This window comes from Balaenoptera ricei, chromosome 1 (genome assembly GCF_028023285.1).
Source record: "Balaenoptera ricei isolate mBalRic1 chromosome 1, mBalRic1.hap2, whole genome shotgun sequence".
In the NCBI taxonomy this organism is placed as follows: Eukaryota; Metazoa; Chordata; class Mammalia; order Artiodactyla; family Balaenopteridae; genus Balaenoptera; species Balaenoptera ricei.
In genome coordinates, this window is record NC_082639.1 from 159,887,205 (window position 1) to 159,914,245 (window position 27,041).

At 37.8% G+C, this 27,041-nt stretch overlaps 1 protein-coding gene across 3 annotated transcripts in view; it reads right to left on the reverse strand.

The window, feature by feature from the left end:
• Positions 1-23,327, reverse strand: part of RBBP5 (RB binding protein 5, histone lysine methyltransferase complex subunit) — a 35,890-nt gene extending 12,563 nt beyond the window's left edge. For 2 of the 3 annotated variants that reach the window (XM_059940133.1, XM_059940132.1), the window contains exons 1-6: positions 23,190-23,327; positions 11,900-11,925; positions 10,882-11,054; positions 3,153-3,293; positions 2,187-2,349; positions 882-991 (exon numbers count right to left, since the gene is read on the reverse strand). In XM_059940133.1, coding sequence (XP_059796116.1) covers positions 882-991; positions 2,187-2,349; positions 3,153-3,293; positions 10,882-11,054; positions 11,900-11,925; positions 23,190-23,208 — 632 coding nt within the window. In that variant the 5' untranslated portion in view covers positions 23,209-23,327. The remainder of the gene's footprint in view (positions 1-881; positions 992-2,186; positions 2,350-3,152; positions 3,294-10,881; positions 11,055-11,899; positions 11,926-23,189) is intronic. The other variant, XM_059940143.1, reaches the window with a different exon arrangement.
• Positions 23,328-27,041: the final 3,714 nt, after the last annotated feature.

The window sequence follows — 27,041 nt, forward strand, 5'->3', positions numbered from 1 at the left end:
CCAAAATATAACGTGAAGTGAGAAAACGCTTTACTTCCCTTCCTGTGTAATCCCTGAACCCTAGATGCACAAACTAATCAGCAGTATTTGACTGAAATCCAAAACCTCTAAATTGAAACCAGTTTCCCGAATTCAGAAGCTTACAGTTAAATATATATAAATACTTCATTCCTCTGGCCTGCTTTATATACAATATATTCTTAATGAGTTAACAAACTGAATATATCATTCCGGATTGTCCAATTTTTTACTGTGATAACACTGAGTGTTGGAAACCTGTCTAAAATACAAGTTATTTTACCACCTTCTTACAGACTTCACTAACTGTCTCTTGCTTCAAGAGAATTTGAACACGAATGTCCTCTAAGTATGTATGGTGGTTCCCATACAAAATAGGATGACTGTTACTTCTCTTACTGACACCTATTTCCTTCTTGTTTCTGTTGATACATAAATCTACTTCTAGCTGGGTAATCAAACATCAGAAAAACATCTGAAATTAAAAGGGTAAATAAATAGGTTTTATGTAAGTACAGTGCAGTTACTACGTGAATTCTGTGACACCAATTCTGATTATAATATAGCAGCTCATCTTTACCCAGTGCTCACCACACGCCAGGCATTCTGGTTCTATGCACAGACCACTCAGACATCTTTTCTGTAAAGGAACTGCCTGTTAACCTCCCGATAAGATGTGACTGCTGGCTCAAAGCAGTAAATCTTATCAACTTAACAACCAGATAGTGACAGTTTCTATAACTATTTTTTAAGTAAACTTTTAAAAAAATTAAGGATAATATACACAAAAACTGTGAATCTCAACGTATTTTTGCATTCTACTCACTTTTAAAACTGTCTCTAAAAAGACAGGTCTCACTTACCTGCCCTTCCGGGCAAACTCTATTGACTTAATGGCTGTGGTATTGCTTGTTCCAGTTGTTACTCTGAAGGAAGCAACAAGATCCTGAGAATCTGTTTTTAGGACCAAAATCTAAAGTTTAAAAGAGAAAAATAATAAGTATTCTGATAACTTACAGTAATTAGATTTGGCTTCTGTTTCTAAAACTGGGCAAAGACTGGGTGAAAATATTAATATGAATATCTCTATTCCCATGTATTCAACTTGATCAACTGCTATTGCCTTTTACCTCTTCAATTAAAGGACAGTGTCTTAACCTATTGTTAAAAGATAATGTTTAACATTATCCAGAGTCAAAAAGTAGAAGCAACCCAAGTATCCATCAACAGATAAACAAAATGTGACACATACATACAATGGAATACTATTCAGACTTGAAAAGAAAGGAAATTCTGACACATGCTACAACATGAATGAATCTTAAGGACATTATGCTAAGTGAAGTAAGCCCGTCACAAAAAAACCAAATACTGGATGAGTCCACTTATACAGGTACTAGACTAACCAAATTCATAGAGATAGAAAGTAGAATGATGGTTTCCAAAGGGTGAAAGGGAGTAGGAAATAGCAAGTTATTATTTAGTAAGTACAAGGTGAGTGAGTGCAAGATGAAAAGAGCTCTGGAGATAAACGATGGTGATGACTGCACGACAATGTGAATGTACTTTACACCACTGAACTGTACACTTAAGAATGGTTAAGACGGTAAATTTTGTTAAGTGCATTTTACCACAATAAAAAAAAAACTGCCACTCTCTAAAGTAGCCATGAAACTGTACTAGCCCATACGTCCCAGTCAAAAAAAAAAAAAAAAAAAAAAAATCAAAGTGCAATGGAACTCAAACTCTAATAAGCTTGAAAAGGACCCTAAAGCTCACCTAACCCAACTTACTACACAAAACTATAGATTAAGCTAGCCTAAAGTGTACAATATTTGCAGACCAAGATATCAGACGTTTTATCAGCAGTATTCCACTGATGATATGATTTTTAAATTTTATAATTTAGTAATGGCCTTTCATTACTAGCATCCAGTAAAAGCCCTCCATCCTTCTCTAGGTCAAATAACCTCTGACTGCTCTAAATCCAAAGAACAGAAATTATTAAGGCATGAGAGAAAAATAGGCTATATTTGCCACAGGCAGGAGGCATGCTTAGTCAAGGGATAAAAGAAATTTCAAAGAAAGGAGAACAAGCAAACATGAAATGAGCCAACGCACAGGATGACTGATGCGTATTTCACCAGCTTCTAAGCTTCTAGGCTTACCTTGCCTTTTGCATTTCCTGTATAGATATATTCTCCTCGCCTATCAAAAGACGCAACCACGTTCAAATCGGAGTCATCGTCTACGGGCAGAACAACATGTTTGGAATCTGAAAGGGTCAACATGACAGGAGCAGATTTCATGGGACACACGAGAACCTTGTTCCTGTTTAAAAATATGAATGGTACATTGGCTGTTGCTATGATATCAGAAGGCTGACTCTCTGCTCTTTTCTGTAATTCCTATCTACTACCTCATCAACTCTCCCAGCCCAAGCATATTTAAAATAGTGAAAAAGCCTAAACTCTAAATTCCTAATAATAGGGAAATGACTGAGTAAAGTTATGAGATCTTACCTTGACAAGATAAAATGTAATTATTAAAAATAAATACGAAGATGTAGCAAACTGGTAAAATATGTATGAAATAAAGTGAAAGGCAAAATACCAATTAAAACTATGTAAAAATACATATTTGTGTACGTCTAACAGACAAATGCTTTGTGAGCTAGTAAGTCCTTTGTGAGTTATGAAGCACTATACAATAAACTTTATACTTAAAGAGAACTTGACTAAAAGAAAACCTAGAGAAATGAAAATAGTTATATCTCAGTAATAGAATGATGGGTAGCTCTTTTTCTTAAATATAGTTTTCATAATGAACTGTTTCCCGTACTAAAGAAATTCAAATTGGAGGAAAACCCCAGGTAAAGAACAGTTATTATACTTATTTCTACCTTTGCCCATTTCTGAAGTCTTAATTAACATAGGCCAGTTTTTAATTATATACTACAACAGTCTCTTTAAAATCTATTCAGTAGATCCAGATAATCTGGAAAGATTATTTTATATAGAAGAGGTTTGAAGAGATGTGGGCTTTTGCATCCTAAAACCTTAAACTGAAATTGTCATGAGCCTGGAGATAGAATTAGACCCACCCCAGGAGAGAATAGCACAGATTAAACATACTGATCTCGCGGATGATACTGGACTTTTAAGATGGGTGAAGGGAATCGAAACCTCTGGTCGCAGTCGCCTGAAAGGACATCCCACTGTGACACTATGTTATCAGTGGAAGCACTCACGAGCTTATGACCATCTCGGCTCCAGCTGAGAAGGAAAAAGGGTAACTTAGCACATATTCTAAGTTAAAGTATATCATACCACCCTTACAGATAAAAATGCATGAGTCTCACTTATTGCCCTAACTGCATGGGTCACCAACGTTTCTTCTTCTTTATTTTTTAAACATATACTCAAATCTACAACAAGCTTTCCTAACTAAGCAATAAAAAAGAATGTTTTCATGACATCTTCATATCTAGTAATAGAAGCTCTTAACAGTTCAAGATAACAGTACAAGTGGCTTAGTGAAAAAAGGGAGACTCAAACATTTTAGAAAAGTATAAAATCAGCTGGCCCTTAAGTGTTGATTTAACAAAAAACAGGTTTTCTTCCCCTTGGGGGGAGGGGGAGGAGTAGTTGAGCTTTCTGAAGTTGTCCCAGAAGTAGCACTATCATAGTATAAACGAACCAGTACCGATAGGTATCTGTCATTTAAAATAATTAAGAAAAGAATTAAGGAAGGAATTAATTCCTCCTGCTAAGTACAGTTAAACATCCTGAACATTATATAGGAAACAAACACAAAAAGGTAAAGAGAAGACAGACTGCCTAGGGACTACAGGATATGAGGAACGACACAGCAGTGAGGTCCTCAGATTTTCTTTTTGCCTCATACATCCTGGACCGGGTGACGGAGATGCCAACAACCCATTAGCATCAATGGACACACACAAAAAGTCTCCAGAAGAGCCAAAGGACTAGGAAAGGACAATCAACAGATACTAGCACACAGATGACACAGGTGTTAGTATTACCCGACAAGGATTTCAATGCAGCCATCATTAAAATGCTTCAACAAACAATTACAAACATGCTTGAAACAAATGGGAAAAAAAAAGTCTCAGCAAAGAAATAGGAAATATAGAGAAAAGAATCAAATGGGAATTTTAGAACTGAAAAATATAAAAACTGAAATAAAAAACTCAAAAGATGGGTTCAGCAGCCAATGAAAAAGAGGAAGACAGAATAAAAAATTCCCAATCTGAACAATAGGAGAAAAAATGGAATGAAAAAAATGAACAGAGCCTCAGGGACCTGTGGGACTATAACAAAAGATCTAATATCTAATATCCATGGCATCAGAGTCCTGGAAGGAGAGAAGAAAGAGAGTAAGGCTTAAAAGTATTTGAAGAAATAATGGTTGAGAGAGGATATGGGAATATATGTATACATATAGCTGATTCACTTTGTTGTACAGCAGAAACTAACACAACATTGTAAAGCAATTATACTCCAATAAACATGAAAAAAAAAAGAAATAATGTTTGAAAATTTCCCAAATTTGGCAAAAGATATAAAACACACAACCTCAAGAAGCTAAGCAAACTTCAAACAGGATGAGCTCAAAGAAATCCACTCCAAGACACAAACTTCTGAAAACTAAAGACAAAGAAAAAAATCTTGAAAGCAGAAAGAGGAATGACACGTTACCTACGGGGAACAACAACTCACATGACAGCAGATTTCACACCAGAAACCATGAAGGTCCAAAGAAAGTGACAGTTTTTCAAGTGCTGAAGAAAAGAACTGTCATCCCCAATTCTACATCCAGAGAGACTAACTTTCAAGAACAAAGGGGCAATCAAGGCATTTGTCACCAGCAGATCTACCCTAAAAGAACAGCTCAAGGAAGTTCTCTAAGCAGAAAGGAAACAATAAAAGAAGGAATCTTAGAACATCAGGAAGAAAGAATAATGAAAAGGGTTTTAAAAAATTAAATACCTTTTTCTAGAGTTTTGACATTTGAAGCAAAAATTATAACTTATATAGGTATCAATATACATAAAGGAAATGTTTAAGACAATTATACTATAAACAAGGGAGGGTAAAGGGATGTAAAGGGAAGGTTTCTATACTTCACTTAAACTAGTAAAATGTCAACACCAGTAGACTGTGATAAGTTATGTATATACCATAGCAACCATTGTAAAGCTATACAAAGAAATACACTAAAAAATACTACAGGGGCTTCCCTGGTGGAGCAGTGGTTGAGAGCCCGCCTGCCAATGCAGGGGACGTGGGTTCGAGCCCTGGTCTGGGAAGATCCCACATGCCACGGAGCAGCTGGGCCCGTGCGCCACAACTACTGAACCTGTGCTCTGGAGCCCTCGAGCCACAACTACTGAGCCTGCGTGCTACAACTACTGAAGCCCGCGCGCCTAGAGCCCGTGCTCCGCAACGAAGAGTAGCCCCCGCTCGCCGCAACCCGAGAAAGCCTGCGAGCAGCAACAAAGACCCAGTGCAGCCAAAAATAAATAAATTTAAAAAAAAAAGAATAAAAAATACCACAGATAAATCAAAATGGAATTCTAAAAATAGTTCAAGTAACCCACAGGAAGGCAAAAAAGACAACAGAGAAATGAAAAACAGAAGAGACAAACAGAAAAAGAAACCCCAAATCAGTCTTTATTCAAATTTTGCAATGAAGAGGAGTTGCTACTGAGGAACTTAGAGGATGTAACACAGTTCCATGGTTAAGAACAGAGGCTCAAGTCAGATTTATGCTCAAGCCTAGACATTACAACCTTCTAGCTGTGTGGTCTTGGGCAAGTTATACAGCCTTTCTGAGCTTCAAGTTTCTCACTTATAACATGGAAATAATAATAGTAGCTACCTGCAGACTCTTGAGAGACTTAATACATATAAAACTCTCAGTACAATACAGTAAGCGCTCAAAAACCATTAATTATATTAGAGACAAGATAAATGTATTCCCAGACTTGTAACTCACAGCAGAGGAAGGCAGGAGTAAACTGAGGAAGTGAATGTGGAGGGACTAATCTCAAGTCTGAATACAAAGGACTCAGGTGCCTGTCTCCCACAACCTCTAGAATGCTCCCAGTCAATTACAAGATCTTTCTGGAGAATGTGAACCTAAAAAAGAAGAAGATGACTACAGATACTGTAACTTGAGAGTTGATAACAAAAAAGCCAATGGTCCACCCAATTTCAGTAGATGATGGGAGGGTAAAAGGGTGAGATAAAACTCACATATACTGTAATAAAAAGTCACGGATAAGTTCTTGAAATTAACAAACTAAGAAGAAGTAATATGCATAAATACTTTAGAAATATGAAGACAAATATCAAGAGAAACAAACCAAATGAATGGAAGTACACTGGGAATGGGACATTATTGGAATATTGGGAATGGGAAGAAACAAGGGACAGCTTCTGCTGCTGTTCCCCTAAGCATTTTAGCACAATCTGACTACAAAATAGAATGTTAGCTATAATTCCATTTTTCCTTTAAACCCTCTGCATTTTAATAACTTTTTCTTTCATAGCAGGCTTGTATTTCTGTTATAATAGAGGGAAATCTATTTTTAGAAATTAAATTATAATCAGAGGTGAAACTAAGAGGGGTTTTCCCATTAAAACTAACAATATATTCTTCAATTCCAAATTCCGTAAATTCAAAAATTAGGGATTCTCATACATCCTCACATCTGACAATACTGTTTCTTTCCAAAAAACAGACAGGTCTTTACTAAGTCTAATATCTTGGAGTCTTAAACATCATTTCGTTCTACCTATGGCCCGTATCCAGTGACTGAATATCTTCTGTAGCATCCCTATGAAGAGACAGCATGATGAAGCAGGGCCAGTCCCACTGGTAAGTTCTTTCCTGGGCAGTCCATCCCATCCATAGGCACCTTTGCTTGGGAGCTCATCTCTATTCTAAGGTAACATTTGTTTGCCTATAAATCCCGTTCACTACCTACTAGTCCTGCTTCTTCTCCTTAGGTCAATTTTTCTGTCTTGCACATGTCAGTTCTTTAATAGTTGAAGACAGCTATCATGCCTACCCAAAACTTCTCTTTGGTGAAATTTTCTTAGTCCCTAACATGTTCAAATATTACACAACAATTAAAGTAATACATAGTTATATTCTAAATGAGGCTGAATCAAAGAAAAATGCAAAATGCACATAACTACTGATCATAACTCTCATGTATACTTATATATACCAAAAATGAGGGAACAGTTAAATAATTATGATGCATACATACTAAGCAATACTATATATATCATATGTACACACACACACATATATCAACACAGAAAAACATCCACTATATACTAAGTGGAAGAGCAAGCTAAGAAACAAAATATATAGTATGTCTCCATTTCTTAAAAAACATACACATGTATATGTGTATGTTTATTTTTATACATGCTGAGAGATACAGATATATCTTACAGATGAAAGATATATTCCATATACTCTAATACTACTTATCTTAAGGAGTAGACAAAGGGCTTTCGTTTTTTACTCTATATACTCATATATTGTTTGAATGTTTTAAAGTTCTTAATAATCAAGTTTTGTGATAAAAAGTTTTAAAATGTTGGGGGGAGAGGGGGAAAATCTCTCATTGTTCAAACCGTATGACCTAGCAGTAACACAGTTTTGGAAGCCTACACTAATGAAAACACATAGATCAAATGCCTATTGGGCATCTTCACTAAGATATCCCCACCCATCCAACAAGTACCTGCATGCCTACTACATACCAGGTATAATACTACAGTAAAATGGCAGACAAGGTTCATGTATCACAGCACCTACCATGTTCCAGGGAAGATACTCACAAAACAACTACTTGCAATAAAATACAACAGGAGACACACGACCGTGATCTCAAATTCAGCAGTCATCCTCAAATCTTACATTTAACATCTTCATCCAAGCAGGAAACCTGAGGATCATCTTAACTTCTCTACTTCACTTACACCCCTTATCTAATTAATACCTAAGACCTCTTATTTCGACCATTTCTTACATCTGTACCATTCAGCTCCATTCCTACTGCACCTATCCTCATCAGCTCCAGCCTAGGCCACTGCAATCCTAGCTTCATTCACTGTCCCCTTCAATCTCTTTCCCACATGCTGTTCTAGAGATCTTTCTAAAATAAAAAGCTCATCGTGTCACTTTCCTTCCTAAAATCTTCTAATGGCTTCACAGTACCTACAGGATAAAGCTCAAATTCATAGTGTGGCACACAATGTGCTCCATGAGGACCTGTTTACCTTGGCTGTTGCCATATCACATCTCTGATACCACAATCCAGCTAATCTGAACTACCTGCAGTTCCCCATCTTACCATGCTTGTTTCAAGGTGATGTGCTTTTGCCTGTACAGCACCTTCTGCTTGGAATACAACTGGCAAACACCTACTCATCTTACAAGTTTGAGGTTAGAAATTACCTCATCTTTGAAGGCTTTTCTGACCACACTTCTTCTCCAGTACAATTGATCATTTCTTCCTTTGCACTTTTGCCTCCACTAAATCTCAAATATAGTTCTTATGTAGGACCTACAAAGCTTTAGTACACGTAGCTGTATGCACATGTACCTCCCCCTACCAATCAAGAATTTCTCCTTACTTGTTTTTGTGTCCCCAAAACCCTAACCCTAACCCTAATCGTAAATGCCTAAAGCAGTATCTGGTATATAATTCATGTTCAATGTTTGCTGAAGAAATGATTGTATGAGAGAAAAACTTTATGTGCAAAGACAACATTATGTAGCAGAGAAACAAAAATGGTTAAGTAAATTATGGTTTATCTATCAGAAGATATTTAGCCGTTAAAAAAAAAGTTTTTAAAGGCTACACAAGCAGGAAAATGTCTGGTCACAGTGTTAGACAGGAAAAGAGCAAAATATAAAATAAAACATAGCACACTTACAAACTATGCTTTTTATTTAATTTTTAAAATTAATTAATTTATTTATATTTTTTATTTTGGGCCGTGTTGGGTGTTGCTGCGCGCAGGCTCTCTCTAGTTGCACAAGCGGGGGCTACTCTTCGTTGCGGTGTGCAGGCTTCTCATTGTGGTGGCTTCTCTTGTTGAGGAGCACGGGCTCTAAGTGCACGGGCTTCAGTAGTTGTGGCACGTGGGCTCAGGAGTTCTGGCTCATGGGCTCTAGAGTGCAGGCTCAGTAACTGTGGCACACGGGCTTAGCTGCTCTGTGGCATGTGGGATCTTCCCAGACCAGGGCTCGAGCCCATGTCCCCTGCATTGGCAGGTGGATTCTTAACCACTGCGCCACCAGGGAAGTCCTATGCTTTTTAAAAATGATATACAGTAACAAATCAAAATACTTACAGTAGTAATATCAGAGTGGTAAGACTATGGGAGATAGTCTTCTATCTTCTACTTTGCTGTACTTTCCATAATTTTCTGAATTATTATTATTTTATAATAAAAATACATGTATATTTTTAGTGATAGGAGTTCTAAAATTAGATTGTGATGATCGTTGTACAACTCTGAATATATAAAAAACAATGAAATGTACATTTTAATTGGGTGGATTTTACAGCATGTGAATTATATGTTTCTTAATAAAGCTGATAAAAATGTATGTATCTACTTAAATCTTTATTGCAAGAGCACAACAATAAAAAAATAAATAAAATGCAAAGGAACTGGAAAGAACCTAAGAAATCATACAGGCCAGTTCTCTCATTTTGCATATTAGAGAAACGTTTTGGCCAAAGCCGCCAATTCATTAGTGGCCAAAGCTAGACTGGGTTTCAGGCCTCCTCCCAATCCAGTGGCCAAACCTAGACTGGGATTCAGGCCTCCTCTCATTCCAGTGCTTTATAATACCACTGCTGCTTATATTTCGACAAAAGGAAATATGTTAGTTTAATAAATCTAGATCTGATTAGGTGTTTTTGGTCCCAAGTTCATTTAAAAGAAGTGCTGCCCCAAAATAAAATTTTCTGAAACAGACAGTCCCTGAGAATAAGAATGAAATCAATGGGATTTATATAATACCCGATTTCAGCTCAATATATTTGATGGAAAGCCTTAATAACTACAATTCAGTGAAGGAACAGGCATGTTTGTGATCACTAAAACTACTGTAATTCAAGAAGATGGGCAAGGCTGGACACTTTGACTTCCAAGCTGCCCTCCTAACCAAGATTTTTTTATTCTAAATGAAAGGTCAATATCACAAATATACTACAGCTGCAATCTGTAAATGTCTCATTTCAGTACTGAACTATTCTCAGACAGAGTCTGATACAGATCCATATTACAATGAATTTCTCCCCCCAAAGGTGCTGAAAGCAGCATGGATTCAAGGTCTCCATAAGCTATGAGAAATTATGTTAGTAATGGCTGTATATTTAAAACTCTAAATATTAAAATTTATCTAATGAGGGCTTCCCTGGTGGCGCAGTGGTTAAGAATCCGCCTGCCAATGCAGGGGACACGGGTTTAAGCCCTGGTCCGGGAAGATCCCACATGCCGCGGAGCAACTAAGCCCGTCGCCACAGCTACTGAGCCTGCATGCCTAGAGCCCGTGCTCCACAACGAGAGAAGTCACTGCGATGAGAAGCCCACATACCGCAATGAAGAGTAGCCCCCGCTCGTCACAACTAGAGAAAGCCCACGTGCAGCAATGAAGACCCAACACAACCATAAATAAATTAATAAATTTAAAAAATTAAAAAAAAGAAAAGTATCTAATGAGACTGGAAACTACACAGTCACCGTTCATCCCCCCAATTTAATTCATATTTAATACATTAACTTTAAAATTCCTTACCATAAGGAACAGACTGGATGAATGTGCGCACTAATTATTTTAGCAATGCCTCTTGTCAAGAAATCCCAGATGACAATTCGGCCATCATTACAGCCAACTGCAAGCAGTGTGCCCCACCTGTTAAAGGTGCAAGTCAGGGCCATGCTGATACAATCCAAAGTTCCATCAGCTTCCTAAAGATTAAAATGAACATAAGAATATAGACAGTAACACCCAGGTATCCAAATTATTTCTTAAAGTTTCTCTAACATCTATGATAATTCTCTTGAATTTAAATTATGATGTATACCAAAATAATCTCTATGTGTGTTCTCATATCTATTAAACTAGCCAAAATGGAGAAATACTTATAAAAGCTAACAGAGAATTTTTAGAAACAGATGTGATCAATCCCTTACATTACTACTATAACTTCGTACAAATTCTCCGGAAGGCAATTAGGCAAAATAAAACAGGATTCACTAAAAGAGTCATCTTATTGATCAAGTAATCATAGTTCTTGAAATTTATTCCAAGAAAAATAAAACAAAACCCCTGTGTAACATGAGGAAAGTCAAATAAATTTATATTAATATCAAGCCATTTAAAATAATCATGACTACACTAAACACACTCGAAGTATTACAAAATATTTTTACATGTAAAGCACACTTATAGCATACGTATTATTACTATGCAAAAACACTTATCAAAACTATAAAAGCACACAGAAAAAAAATTTACATGAAGGTGATAGTACTGTTTGTGAAAAATGCTTCAATCAAAAGTATTTTTTTAATTTAAAGGGAAATGAACTGTAAGATTTACAACATTATGTTGAAATTTCCAGCCAACATTGCCTATCTACTTCCACCCCTGCTCAAAATTAAACATTTAGTTCCCTTTTATAGCAAAGGATCATCATATTTAATGCTTCTACTGTCAAGAAAAAAAATAAAAAAGATGAAAACGTAGTTTCCACTCAAACATAAAAGCTAGGGAGTTACCATTTTCTAAAATCACAATACAATACTCTTACCTCTGGATAATTCTGCCCAAAGGACTCTGCAACAAAGCAAAGAAAGAGAGTTGATGGAACATGTGCAACATACCAGGAATCCTACAGCTCACAACTACGGCCCACAAACAGTGTACAGTAGTGGCTTGCAAAGTGTGGATGAAGAACTGGCACCCTTTCAGGGACTCCATGAGGTCACACCTATTTTCATTATCACACCAAGATGGTATGTGCCTTTTTACTCTCATTATTCCACAAGTTTACAGATGAGTTCTCCTGAGGCTATACGAGCTGTGATACTGAAACAGTATGAACGCAGAATCCAGCCAACTTCTATTGAAATTTAGGCAAACATTAAAGAGATTTGTAAAAATGCAAAACAATGCCACTCTTCTCACTATATAAGTTTTGTTTTAGAAAAGTTATTTTTCATAAAATGTTATTAATGTAAACATGTAACGGGGTGTTTTTACGGTTATTTTTATGTAACAAACTTTAAAAAATCAAATCAGTCAACTTATCTTAAATCCCAACTACTCTCTTAAAACCTTTATTAAGAACAGCCAACCAACAGGGTTCCCTTCCTAATAATAGCACTTAGGCTGTAACATAATCTGGTAGTTGGTTAAACACACAATTCTCTGTATTAATTTCTTAAGCAAATAACATTTTGGTACAGACATCCCTGAATACTTTTCCTATATTAAATTTGGTATTTGTACATTAGTGATAAACATTTTGAGCTATAGCATGATACTGCCTGCTTGTCAGAAGTTTAATGTTTAGAAGTTTAATGCAGTAGCAACATCTTTATCAGTATTTACTTATGTTATTATCTAAACATTTTATTAGCATGATATTTAAACTATACTCTGAGAACTACAGATCCAAGGAAGCTGTTTTACATTTAGGACATCCAAATAAGATTTCATCTAAAAAATAAGTTCACTATTTTTAGTTTTTTACCATATGATCCAGCAATTCCACTCCTGAGTATATATTCGAAGAAAATGAAAATACTAACTCAAAAAGATACATGCACCTTAATGTTCATAGCAGCATTATTTACAAGAGCCAAGATATGGAAGCAACCTAAGTGTCTATCAACAGATGAATGGGTAAGGAAGATGCAGAGTATGTGTATATATATGAATATTTATATAGCTATGAATATTTATATAGATAATAAAATATTTCTCAGCCATAAAAAAGAATAAAATTTTGCCATTTGCAACAACATGGATCAATCTGGAGGGTATTATACTTAGTGAAATAAGTCAGAGAAAGACAAATATTATATGTCAGCACTTACATGTGGAATCTAAAAAATAAAACAAATGAAAGAATATAACAAAACTGAAATAGGTTCACAGATATAGAGAACAAAATCATGGTTACCAGTGGAGAAAGGGGAGGGGGAGGGGCAATATAGGGATAGAGTATTAAGAGGTACAAACTACTATGTATAAAATAAGCTATAAGGATATACTGTACAGCATGGGGAATATAGCCAATACTTTATACTAACTTTAAATGGAGTATAATCTACAAAAATATTGAATCACTATGTCATACACCTGAAACTAACATAATATTGTAAATCAACTGTACTTCAATTTTTTTAAAAAAGACACTTGATTTAAAAAAAAAGTCTGAAAACCAGTTTTATTACATTTTGTGTTTTATAAAAATTAACAGAAATCAAAACAGTGAAAACATTAAAACTAATCAGAAGAAATACAGGCCCTAAAGTTAAGAAAACTAAAAGAAAGATGAAAATAAAGGTGAATAATTGCCCCCCGCAAAAGGCAATTATTTTGGTTTCTCTAATGTGCACCAGACTTCAGTGTCTGATTGCATTCAAATACTAAAGACAAGAATGAAACGAAAAGCTGAAACCAGATTAAGACAGGTTATTCTGAAAGAACCTTTTTAAAATTACTAAAGTAATACATGTAGGTAATACAGATATGTGTAATTAAAAAATGATAGTTTCCTCCCTGCAACCCACTCACTAAGGTAAAAGCTTCCATATATTTCTATATGCTTACACAAACATTAACATATTTAAGGTTTGTTTTTTAAATAAAATACTACACATATTATATGTATTATATGTAATATATGTATTATAATATGTATTAACAAAATATCTTATATATATTTCCAAAGCAATAATATAGATCTATATTCACATGATTGAGAGAAAAAAGGAGTATTCATTAAAAAATTAAAAACAAAACAAAAAAACACAACCTAAAAATATGAAGTACTCAGGAAGGAGCAGAGTATGACTTGCTGTGTTCAGAGATGGGAAAGCCATATTTAAAATTCTGAGAGGAATTCCCTGGCAGTCCAGTAGTTAGGACTCCGAGCTTCCACTGAAGAGGGCACAGGTTCAATCCCTGTTCAGGGAACTGAGATCCGGCATGCTGCGCAGTGTGGCCAAAAAAGCAACAACAACAAAAAGATTCTGAGAGAATCCAGAATCCTGGGACCATTTTAATGTATGATTACCCTTCAACACAGATTACCCCTGATTTTGTATTTTTCCTTTATGTTTTAGGTGTTGTTGGTTTTTTTCCCCTTTTTTTGAGAGTCATCCTAGTTAACAGGATTATAATAAGGAGTTTAAAGGAACACAAAGAAAAAGTGTGTATAAAAAAGACTAAGCTCGTCTGAGCCACTTTGGTTGAAGAGCCTGAGCAAGAATGCTGTCAAGTAGGGTTATGGTAGCACAAGGCCACCTCCCCTAGATGCTCAAGGCCACTTTTATATTCTCTATCCTCCCACCATCTAACCACCCATCATCTAACATTTAACATTTTGTTACAATTAGATTCTTAGGCTTGCTTCTAAAGACCACAAAAGGGGGAAAAAAGATGCCCAAATGTAGCTGCCGAAGAGAAATAAACCCTGGTCAGATTTAACTTCATAATACACTTGATAATTCAAAAAACATGAATGACACATTTCCAAAACTGATTACAGAAGAAAATTCCTTGACTGGGTCAATGAGAAAAGAACACATTGAAAGGTTGTTAAAGACCTACCATTAAAATTTTTTTTAAATGTTTAATTATAAAAAAAAGGACAGCAGGCCCATATGGTTTTATGAGCAATTTCTCCTGAATCTCAAGGTACAGATAATTACTATGTTATTCAAGCTATTTCTGAGCAGAAAAAAATACGTATTAGTGTTTTATAAAGCCAACATAGCTGATACCAAAACCTGATAAGATGATACAAAAAGAAAACAAGAGCCTCTTTCACTTAAGAAAATAAATAGTGGGACTTCCCTAGTGGCACAGTGGTTAAGAATCTGCCTGCCAATGCAGGGGACATGGGTTCGATCCCTGGTGCAGGAAGATCCCACATGCCGTGGAGCAACTATGCCTGTGTGCCACAACTACTGAGCCTGCGCTCTAGAGCCCACGAGCCACAACTACTGAAGCCTGCACGCCTGGAGCCCGTTCTCTGCAACAAGAGAAGCCACAGCAATGAGAAGCCCGCGCACCGCAACAAAGAGTAGTCCCCGCTCTCCGCAACTAGAGAAAGCCCGTGCGCAGCAACAAAGACCCAATGCAACCAAAAATAAATTAATTAATTAAATTGATTCTTTAAAAAAAAACAAACAAAACAAGAACATAAATAGTACAGGGTGGGGTATTTCACCTCTAGATTCTGCAGAAATGAAAAGTAATTTCTAGCAGTGTATATAAGTATAACCAAATTCTAAACACAAAAAATCTGGAGTTTATTATTCTACCATGTAAGAAAGCATAATGGAATAGCAAGGGGAAAAAAAAAACAGGCCTACTCCAAACTCGTTCCAAAGGAACAAACAATAGCACAATGCACTCTAATGTATTCAATATATCCTTGGACAAGAATGTTTAAGAGCCATACAATCCTATGAGTAGATGCTGAAAAAAAAAATTTGCTAAAACGCAATAGCTCATTCTAATAACAGCCACATCTAACAGAAGACTACAATAAATGATAAAAACTATTAACCAAAAACACAACATTATCATTCTAAAAGGTGAAATGTTAAAACCATTTCAATTAGTATCAGCAACTAGAAAGGGATATATCACCATTATTAGTTAATATTCCTCTTGGAGATTCCAGCCAATGGAATAAGAAAATGAAACAATTGGTTTAAACATTGACTATAAGACATAAAACTATTTCTTTTGCTGATAACATTGAATACCTAGAAAACACAGAAATTCTAATTTTAAAAACCACCCAAATTAATAAGAAAATAAGGCAAGGTGGTTTGATACAAGAAAAACATTCAAACATTAACAGCTTTTCTTTAGGTTAGCAATTAATACCCAGAAATGAAAATGAAGGGGAAAATTCCATTCACAATGGCTACAGACATAAATATTTAAGGAAAAAAATGTAGTAAGAAAGACATGCCATGTATGAAGAAGAAAACTATAAAATCTTAGTTAAGGCTGTAAAATATGAATAAGTGAAAAGACAATCTACATTCTGGGGTGGGAAAGCTTAATGGCTTTCTCCAAAAACTAAGAAATTTTAAGCAATTCCAGACAGATTAAAGACAAACGTTTAAAAAAAAAATCTAAATGTACTGTAAGGTTTCTGATATATGATAAAGATGACATTTAAATTTAGTGGGAATTTACTTAATATACAGGGATGGACAACTGACTATCCATCTGAAAGAAAAAATAGTTACAATTCCTCTCTCATATCACATATAAAAATAAATTTCAGAATGGAGGAGGCAAGGGAAAAAAAGAACACGTTTTTTAAAAAAGCATTTATAGGGAATTCCCTGGCAGTCCAGTGGTTAAGACTCCGTGTTTCCAGGCAGAGGGCACAGGTTCAATCCCCGATCAGAGAACTAAGATCCCGCACGCTGCACGGCACAGCCAAAAAATAAAAAAATAAAAAAAGCATTTATAGTTAAGTTAAAATGTGATATCATGAGTGTGTATCTACATGAACGCATTAAAAATCATTAGTTCTATTATCTCCTAATGTGTAGGAATAGTGTCTCATAGCATTAAGTGAAGAAAGCAAGTTGCAAAAAATGTGTATAAAAAGTTCTATTTCTGTAAAAAAGCAAAAACAAAGCCCTTACAAATTGTATTTAATTATACTCATATGAGCAAGGAAAAGGTATAAAAGGATAAATTCCAGACAGCTACCATTTGGAAAGGAGGAAAAAGGTAATTTTTTCTGTATGCATATTTGTATTGTTTCCACTGTTGTGATAAATATGTACTGTATATGTTAATTTGAAAAGCATGAATTTAAAGAACTTTAATGAGTTTTCTAGACTTAAACTCATGCTGGCTTATCATTTCTTTGAAGTGCTCAAGCCTGCATTTATCATTAGCAGCTACCGCTTACTGAATGCTTATGTGTCAGACTCCGTACTAAGGTCTTCTACATACTGTCTCTTTGATCCTCTCAATTCACTATTGAGTACTATCATACGCCATTTCACAGATAAAGAAAGTTAGGATTAAAGGTTATCCCCAAGCTGACAGTTAAAAACTGGCAAAACTGGAACCTGACCAAGAAACCCTACTCTTAACTATAACTGCACTAAAAAGCCTCTATAATCTTGCCCAAATTTGACCTCAAGGTTACTAGTCTATGATTTGCAAAACACATCTGCCCTTTATTGAAAATAGTCAAAATTCTGCCCATCTTCTTTCTTTCAGCATGTCTTCTTTTCTCTCCCCAAATCTCAAAGATCACCGACATTATTTCACATGCAAGTTCCTTCAAGGCCAAGGAATATAATTCGACCAAGAGAAGTGAGCTAAGTGACCCACCTAAAATCCCTACCTATTGAGGACTCTTCTTGGCAATAACCAATGATCACTTTATTTGTTCAAAAACAAACAAACAAACAAACAAAAATCCTTTTCCCCAGAGAAGGCAAAAGAAAAATAAGTTAAGCATTCCTCATGGAAGCAACCTAAATGCCCACTGACAGACAAATGGATAAAGAAGATGTGGTACATATATACAATGGAATATTACTCAGCCATAAAAAGGAATGAAATTGGGTCATTTGTGGAGACGTGAATGGACCTAGAGACTGTCATACAGAGTGAAGTAAGTCAGAAAGAGAAAAACAAATATTGTATATTAACACATATATGTGGAACCTAGAAAAATGGTACAGATGAACCAGTTTGCAGGGCAGAAATAGAGACACAGATGTAGAGAACAGACATATGGATACCAAGGGGGGAAAGTGGGGGGTGGGGGTGGTGGTGGTGGTGTGATGAATTGGGAGATTGGGATTGACATGTATACACTAATATGTATAAAATGGACAACTATGGGATTGACATGTATACACTAATATGTATAAAATGGACAACTAATAAGAACCTGCTGTATAAAAAAATAAATAAAATAAAATTTTTAAAAAAAGAAGTTAAGCATTCCACTTCCCTTTTGCCTATAAACTATAAAAGCCCAGAGTAGGCACATGAAAGACATTTGTTGAGTGTTGAATGAATAATTTTGGTATTACACCATCCAGCCCAAACAAGCAGGAAACTTCTTTGCTCTTAGCACTCCACATAATGTTAAAAACCCTTTCTAGTTGCCTCGTTTTTACAATCTTGGCCTTCAGTCACATTAGCTTTCCTGACACTATACTTAAAAGCTAGGGCTTCCCTGGTGGCGCAGTGGTTGAGAATCTGCCTGCTAATGCAGGGGACACGGGTTCGAGCCCTGGTCTGGGAAGATCCCACATGCCGCGGAGCGACTGGGCCCGTGAGCCACAACCGCTGAGCCTGCGCGCCTGGAGCCTGTACTCCGCGACAAGAGAGGCGGCGATAGTGAGAGGCCCGCGCACCGCGATGAAGAGTGGCCCCCGCTCGCCGCAACTAGAGAAAGCCCTCGCACAGAAACGAAGACCCGACACAGCCAAAAATAAATAAATAAATAAATAAAATTTAAAAAAAAAAAAAAAAGCTAGTGCCACCCTCATGTATTCACCTTCGGCAACGTGCCCTTCTTTTGTACATGCCTTTTTGGAATCTGAGTTTAGACTGCTTCCAGTGCAAGCACACCAGTTCCCTCAGGTGCCTCCTCCTTTTTTCCCAGTTAGGACTCTTTCTCCAAACTGCCTTTTAGCTTTCTAGTCTTGGAATAATACCTATTCTCTAAATTGCTGAACATCCACCTCCTTAAAAACTTGGTTATCATGAACTCTAAAATTTCGTGGTCCTTTTCTCCCAGTGGAAGTATTTTCGACTTGCCAACCAATTCCTGCCTACCGTAATAGTTAGGTCCAGAGTAGCAGTTTCCATTCCACTTCCTCAATCTAACAGGTGATAACACAATCAGCAGCATTTCTTTTTAGAGAAATGCAACTTGCAGGTGGCTAAATAACTGATCTTACCACACCCCAATCTGATGCCATCGCTACCATAATTACTATATTTCCTTGGCTCCAGTCTGGCCTCCCTCATCAATCCTTAACAAAGCTGCTACAGCCAACTTTCTAAGCCCCAAATCTCATCATGTCACTTACCTGCTCAAAAATCTCCCTTGTTAAACAATATGCTGAACTCCTAAGTATAATTTTAAAAAGCAATAATCTGGCCCCAACCAGTATTTTCCATTTTATCTTTGACTAACTCCTCATTAGCACCTGGGACAGAACCTTGCATAATCCACCCTAAGCACCAGCTGTAAACTGCTAACCATTTCCAGAATATATATCACATGTTCATGCCTCAGAATGTTTACCCCTACTGTTCTCTGCACTGGTAATTACCTTCTCCATTTGTCCCTCTGGAAAAATCCTCCTCCATGTTTACTGTCTGCGTTAAATGGCACTTCCTCTATAAAGTCATCCCCAAATTCTACCGCCAACCCCAACAATGCAAAATTAATTGCTCTTTCAGCTGGATTCCCATAATATAGTGGATAATATAGTGGATTCTCACTATTTATTGTGGTTCCATATCCTAGTTATTTGTTTATGCCCCTATCCTCCTAGTTTTATGTATTTATCCAGGGCAAAAGCTGTATCTCATTTCAGTGTTTATCAAACATTAGGAGCCAATCCACCACAAATGGATAAATCATTCAGTGAGCCATACCATACAAGTTTTTTAATAGATCAGAACAGAAGATATCAGAGGACACTGAGCATAACAACAATTAGTATCATTTTCAGAAACAGTTATGTGTGTGTATATATAACGGATTGTCATAGAAAATACATTTCTTACTATGAGTTGTAGTAAAAGTAAGTTTGAAAAACACTTATTTAACTTTTACCTCCAGTGCCTACTGCCTAATACACAGCAAGGGCTCAGAAAGTGGTTGCAGAGGTAAAAGTATTTGAGTGTCCACATTAAGAACACATTATCAGGGCTTCCCTGGTGGTGCAGTGGTTGAGAGTCTGCCTACCAATGCAGGGGACACGGGTTCGAGCCCTGGTCTGGGAAGATCCCACATGCCGCGGAGCAACTGGGCCCGTGAGCCACAACTACTGAGCCTGTGCTCTAGAGCCCACGAGCCACAACTACTGAGCCTGCGCGTCTGGAGCCTGTGCTCCGCGACAAGAGAGGCCGCGATAGTGAGAGGCCCGCGCACCGCGATGAAGAGTGGGCCCCACTTGCCACAACTAGAGAAAGCCCTCGCACGGAAACGAAGACCCAACACAGCCATAAATAAATAAATAAATAAAAATTTAAAAAAAAAAAAAAAAGAACACATTATCATTCCTTTCCTTTATCTGGCCAGATATGGTTTAGTATGCTCCCACAATCACATCACTTCTGTTCCTTTCTCCTTTATATCTGCAATAATTAACTTTCTCGCTGTAAAACTCAAGTCATTCCCATAGAGATTTATATCTTTTGAATCCAGCCAGCCTTCTTTTAAATTGTCTAACCTTCCAATGCTAAATATTCCTTCCTAAGTTTTACCCACATGAATCTTCTGTGTCATACAAGAAAAATCTTTCCCATCTGCTCTCTCTTTCAAGGTATGAGCCTATCTATCACCTTTTCTCCATAGTTAAGATTTTAAAAATAAGGATCAACCCTTTGCCTCCAGTCCATCTCACACATCTTCCTAAAATCACTGTAACCCAGCTTCTGTTCAAGTTGCTAAGGAGCCCCAAGTTGCCCAAGAACTAAGTTGCCCACAAACTGAGTAGAGTAGCCCTTTCTCAGCTCTTAGCCTCAACTGCTCTACAACTGCTTCTATGGAAGACACCACACCAACCTGCATTCTCTTCTACCTCTACATGAATAAACACATGAAAAGCACTTGAAAATAGGCCTAGCTCATAGTAAGTACTATGTAACTGTTAGTTGATACATTATCATTTATTCCTCCTCTTATTCCCTAAATATAGATGATTGTCCAAGATTCTGTCCTCAGCAGTTTTCTTTTCTTCCCCTCCCACTTTCTCCCTGGGTCTTATCGTCTCCTCACAAGGTTTTGACTAGCCCACCTGTAGAAGGGCTAGTCAAAACCTTGTGAGGAGATGATAAATAAATCCTCCTCTCTCATAAATCCAAACCCATCTCCTGAACCACAGGCCCACACTCAACATACCCAATGCTGTCTTTTCCAAATGTCCTTAAATGTTTATGAATAGCACCACCATAGTTCCCATTTTTCACTTCACTCTCTTCCTCACCACCAGCACCACCACCAGCACCACTACCACCATGATATGTAGTCAATTTTCAAATTGTCAACTCTACCTTCTCAATGTCTTTTCTTTCCATTTTCTAGTTCAGACCTTCTTTATCCCTCATCTACTCTAGCCCTCCAAATTGGCAGACTCAACTACACACTGTTGTCAGATAAATCTTTTTTAAAAAAATCACAGCTCTGATTGAATTACTTACCAGGTCAAAACCCTTCAATGGATCTGCCCTACTTTCCTTAAAAAGCACAGCTTTTCAGCTGGGTATTCAAAAGCCTCCAAGGAGTAGATGGTACCAACCCCATCTCTTGGCCTTCTCCTTATTCACAGTACCCACAACCTCGCCAAGCTGGAAAATATCTTTAGGACTCATCTCACTGATGTCTTAGCTCAAACGTATTCCTAATAAACACTCCTCCCAATATCTTCATACTTCAGTCTGTCAATATTTTACCAAGCTTAAATATCCACTCAAAACTCCAAATCCTCCACAGGTTTGGTTTTTTTGTTTGTTTGTTTTTGTTCTTTCTTGATTACCTTTCTTCCCCTGCCCCAAAGATATTCACTCCCTCTTCCAAATGTTCTTAGCCCTTAGTAAAGACTCTTTAAGGCTGGCCATATATACACTAATATGTATAAAACAGATAACTAATAAGAACCTACTGTATAAAAAGTAAATTTTTAAAAAAAGGGTAACCTACGTTCTGCAATATAGTATGGCTATTTACATAAACACCTTATTCTCCACACTTAACAAAAAGCTCCTTAAAAGCAAAGACCATTTCTTAAATAGCTTTACAGTCTTTAGGACTGCCACTATATCTTCTGAATTTAACTTTTTTAAAGAGAAACACAACCACTGAAAATAGCAAGTCGCTTAGTTCTTGAAAACCTCAGACATCCTTAGGCTACGATGCTAAACATTCCCTAATGAAAACCCAGAAGAACCTACAGTTTATAAACAACTTGGGTAAAGGGTAAGGAGGAAATGAATCAGAGAGGGTGACAAAAGGAAACTGCCTTGTAGTTCACCCCTCAGTGTTTTACACACCGTCCCTGATAAAGACCTTAAATAGAAAGTCAAGGTAACTGGATTCCAGTGCCAACTATATGCCAACTATACCATTTACTTGCTTAGTGCCTTCAAGTCAGTACCCTCTGAGGCTTTTTTAATTTATTCAATGAGGGACTTGTACTAGAAGATAAACACGTTCCCCTCCTTAGGCACCCCATGTTTCTTCAAAAACCCATGTTTCACCCAAAACCCTGACAAGTGTTCAAAGCTTTACCTCAAGCCTCACTTCCTCAGATTCCTTCCCCAGTAACTCTGGTCCTGCCTGCTCTGGGCTACTTCAGCACCTGTAATCCTTGTAACCGAAACTAAGTCACAAACTATCTGTCCCTAACGCTTCACAAGTGAACTGCAAAGTGGCCTCGGGAAAAGCAATGCATTCCGCTCAGGCAGAAGCTAGCCTTCCTCTCCCTGTTGCTGCTCCATATCAAGGCGCCCAAAGATGCATCTAGAACTGTGTCCCTAATGTTGCAGCCTGAGTCCCCTCCGCCTGGGTTCCCTCCTTTCCAGGACCAAAAGGTTCTCTAAGAAGCAGCCATAGTCCTCCTCACCCAGTAACTCGAGGTTCATCCCTGAGGACTCTGGCCGTCCGGTCTCAGCTCCAGCAACGACACCTTCTCTCCCGCCCGCTTCAAAAACCTGCGTCTGACTGGGGGGCGCCGCAAAGAGCCTGGCGCAAGCTCCGGAGACTTTCTGGTTTAGAAGACCCCACAGCTTCCGCTTTCTTCCCTCGCCTTCCTTGTTCGTTTCAAGTGGGCTGTCCATATATATGCCTAACCAAAAAGAAGAAAAAAACTCTCTCGGAATCACTTGACTATGATATTTTTTAATGGATAAAAATGCTATCGTCACTCAGGTTTTTTTAAAAGTGCAAGAATTTGGGGCTGTTTTCTCTCGGATCATGTAAGTGAGCTAGAGAGTTTAGGCACATAGTTAGACTACTAATCCTTCCCGTGTTGTGTGTTCAGCGGCGTTGTCCCGGCGGGCTGCCTCAGATGCCGCCGGAAGGGTTCCGGCCGAGTGTCTGAAGTAGCACAGCAGGAACAGTCGGCCCCAGAGCTCGGGTGTGGAGCGCAGCTGTATTCGACAAGGCGGTACTCGCCCTGTATGTAGGCTAGTTATCGTGTATCTGTCTCAGTCTTGTGAAAATTATTTCACATTTGTAAAGGTATGCCATCGATCCCACAGAAACGTCCGATAGAATTTATCTAAGGATTTACCGTGTACCCAGCGTTGACCAGGACCCTGGAAGTGAATTGGAATGGGAGGTGACTGAGTTCCCTGGAACTCAATCAGACAGAACGGTGATGAGATACCCAAAGCAACTAGAGGCCAGTTGATGTAACTAGCGAATGGGCAAATTCTGTATAAGCAGGTTTTGACTATGAATGCTGTGGGCTATGACAAAAAGGAAAGATGGGCGTAGGTTGGCTGCAAAAAAAATAGGACTGGCGCTAGATCCTCTTACGTAAATTACGTGGCCTCTTATGTAGCCAGTAATCCCAGCTCTTCTCTTAGTACTAACTTCACCCCTTGGGCAGTATTTTATCCTCTGTGTCTCAGTTTTCTTATATGTAAAATGGGGGTAGTGCTTACAGGGTTATTGTGAAGGTTAAATGAGTGAACACATATGAAATGCTTAGAACAGCAAGTGCCCAGTAAATGTTAGCTGTTACTACTTTCCCCTAAATTATCTCACTTCCAGACTTACCTGGTGGTACAGTGGTTAATCCGCCTGCCAATGCAGCGGACACGGGTTCAAGCCCGGGTCCGGGAAGATCCCACGTGCCGCAGAGCAACTAAGCCCGTGTGCCACAACTACTGAGCCTGCGTGCCACAACTACTGAAGCCCACGCACCTAGAGCCCATGCTCCGCAACAAGAGAAGCCACCGCAACGAGAAGCCCGCGCACCGCGAGGAAGAGTAGCCCCCGCTCGCTGCAACTAGAGAAAGCCCATGCGCAGCAACACAGACCCAATGCAGCCAAAGATAAATAAATAAATTTATTTAAAAAAGAAAAAAATTATCTCACTTCCTTGAGAACATTAGGGTAGCTACTGGCCCCATTTGACCAAGTGCAGTAATTGAGGCTCAGAGAAATTAGACATGTTAAAGAGAAAACCACAGGCCCAAAATGGCGTCACTTGTGCTAAAGCCCGTGATACCAGATCTAGATCTAATACCTGATCTAAATGCAGTTTCAACCTTCACCAGAAATGTAATCTTTATTGGCTAGTCTGGAATTTTCAGCACCAACGAGGTAATATGTCTCCTGGGCCCTCTCCACCTCTGCTTACCACCCAACACCCCCCAGAAGGGGCAATCTGCATGATAAAACCCTTGCCTTTCCCTTCCTCCCAGAAAGAAGGTCTGTTGACCTAAAAATAATCCTTTCTTTTCTTTTGCTAATAGCTCCCTTACCCTACCCTTCTTCCTATAAAAAGCTTCCATTTTGTACTTCCCTCAGAGTGCCCTTCTGTTTACAAGATGGAATGCTGCCCATCTAGTTTAATAATGCCAATTAGATCTTCAAACTTACTCGGTTGAATTTTGGTTTTTAACAGGCAGTTTGCATTCCTTCACATATCCAAAACATGGCCAAAATGCATCTAAAATATTGTACTACCAACGATGGTATGTAGGAGTATTTCTGCACACCTTTGTAATCATTCGTTATTATCAGTTCTCTCAAACACTGCCAACTGGGTGGGTGAAAAAATGTCATTGTTACATTTATTTCCTAATAAGGATGATCAGCTTTTCACATGTATAAGTGTGTATTTTTCTCTTCTGTGAGGTGACCGGTTCATATCCTCTATTTTTTGGATGGCGTATTCATCTTGTTTGATTTTTAAGCAAGGAATAATATGATCAGATTGATGCTTAAAGAAAGAAAACAAGGACAGTGTGGAGCAGGGCTTGATTAGAGGGGTGGAAAGCAGTTAGGAGATTACCATAGTAATCTTGTAGAGATGAGGAAGACCTAGGCAATGTATTCAAGAGAGAGGTACCAGACAGAACTGACTGAATGGGAAAGACCTTTTGCATGTGGAAAGTATTAGAAGGTCAGGAGGCTGGTGTGACTCCCATGTTTCTAGTTTGGTGGTTCCATTTGCCAAAGTAGAGAATGCAGGAAAAGGAATAGCTTTGGCAATGTAGATGAAGAGTACCCCACTGGGACAAGTTGGGTTTAAGGAGCCTGTGAGAAATTCAAGTGATCCTACAAGCATGGAGTTCAAAGAAGAAGTCTAGTCTAAAGATCTACTGTATTTCATCAATTCTAATATGTACACTTTTCCACATTTAAAAATCTATGAAATAAGGATATATCTTACATTTGATTATATCTCATATTTAGCAGTGGGTTTGTTTCTTAGTGCTAAGAATCACTAAGATAAGATAATCATGTGTCTTATAACTTGTGGCATCTTTGATTTGATGATAAACAGTGTTATTGGTCGACTTTTGCTTTACAAAGTCTTTTTTTTTTTTTTTTTGGCTGCGCCATGCGACATGCAGGATCCTAGTTCCCCATTCAGGGATCAAACCCATGCACCCTGCAGTGGAAGTGCGAAGTCCCAACCACTGGACCACCAGGGAATTCCCTACAAAGTCTTATTAATACTACCAACTACAAAGGAAGGTACCCATATTTGTGTGTTGAAGGGGAGAAAGGGAAATTTAATATTCTTCCTTCTCGCCCTGAAGCAACTTGTACCTGTCATTCAGATTCTATGTGAGAAAGAACTTTTTTTAGCTAGGCTGAACTTCTGTTTCATTAAAGACTTTTACAGATCCTCCTGAAATTAGGCCAGCAGGTATTTACCTCTTCTCCACGTAAAAATCAGGAATTCTCTGAGTGGAGCACCTCCCAATCAGCTAGGATACACTCCTGCAGCTGGCTCAAATCACAGGCAGTATGGTGAGGGCCAGGAGATTATTGTAGCATTTCAAAGATATAACCAGTGGTTCTCAACTTTAGCCACACGTTGGACTTTCTGTGGCGCTTCAAAATAATATAGGTGCCTGGGTCCCACACCCAGAGATCCTGCATTAATTGCAGAATCTACCTAGAGCATTCCTAGGCATGGTATTTTAAAAGCTCCTAGGTGATTCTAATGTTCAGACAAGGTTGAAAACCACTACTGTAGTACAAGGCTGGGGGTGCCACCCAAATTATTGGCTGAGACAGGGGGTGAAGGCTTTCTCAGAAAGTGTACACTTGACCACAATCTGTGCTTATTGCCAGAGATTACAGACTTCAAAGTTAGAGCTAAGAAAGAAAACATTATATGGGCAGTAACATCAGCATAGCTCTTGGTTCCCTGGAGAAAAGAAGAATTGGAGGCGAAGAAAGGTCTGTGCTATTCACTTGAATGTACACCTCCAACAATGGAAAAATA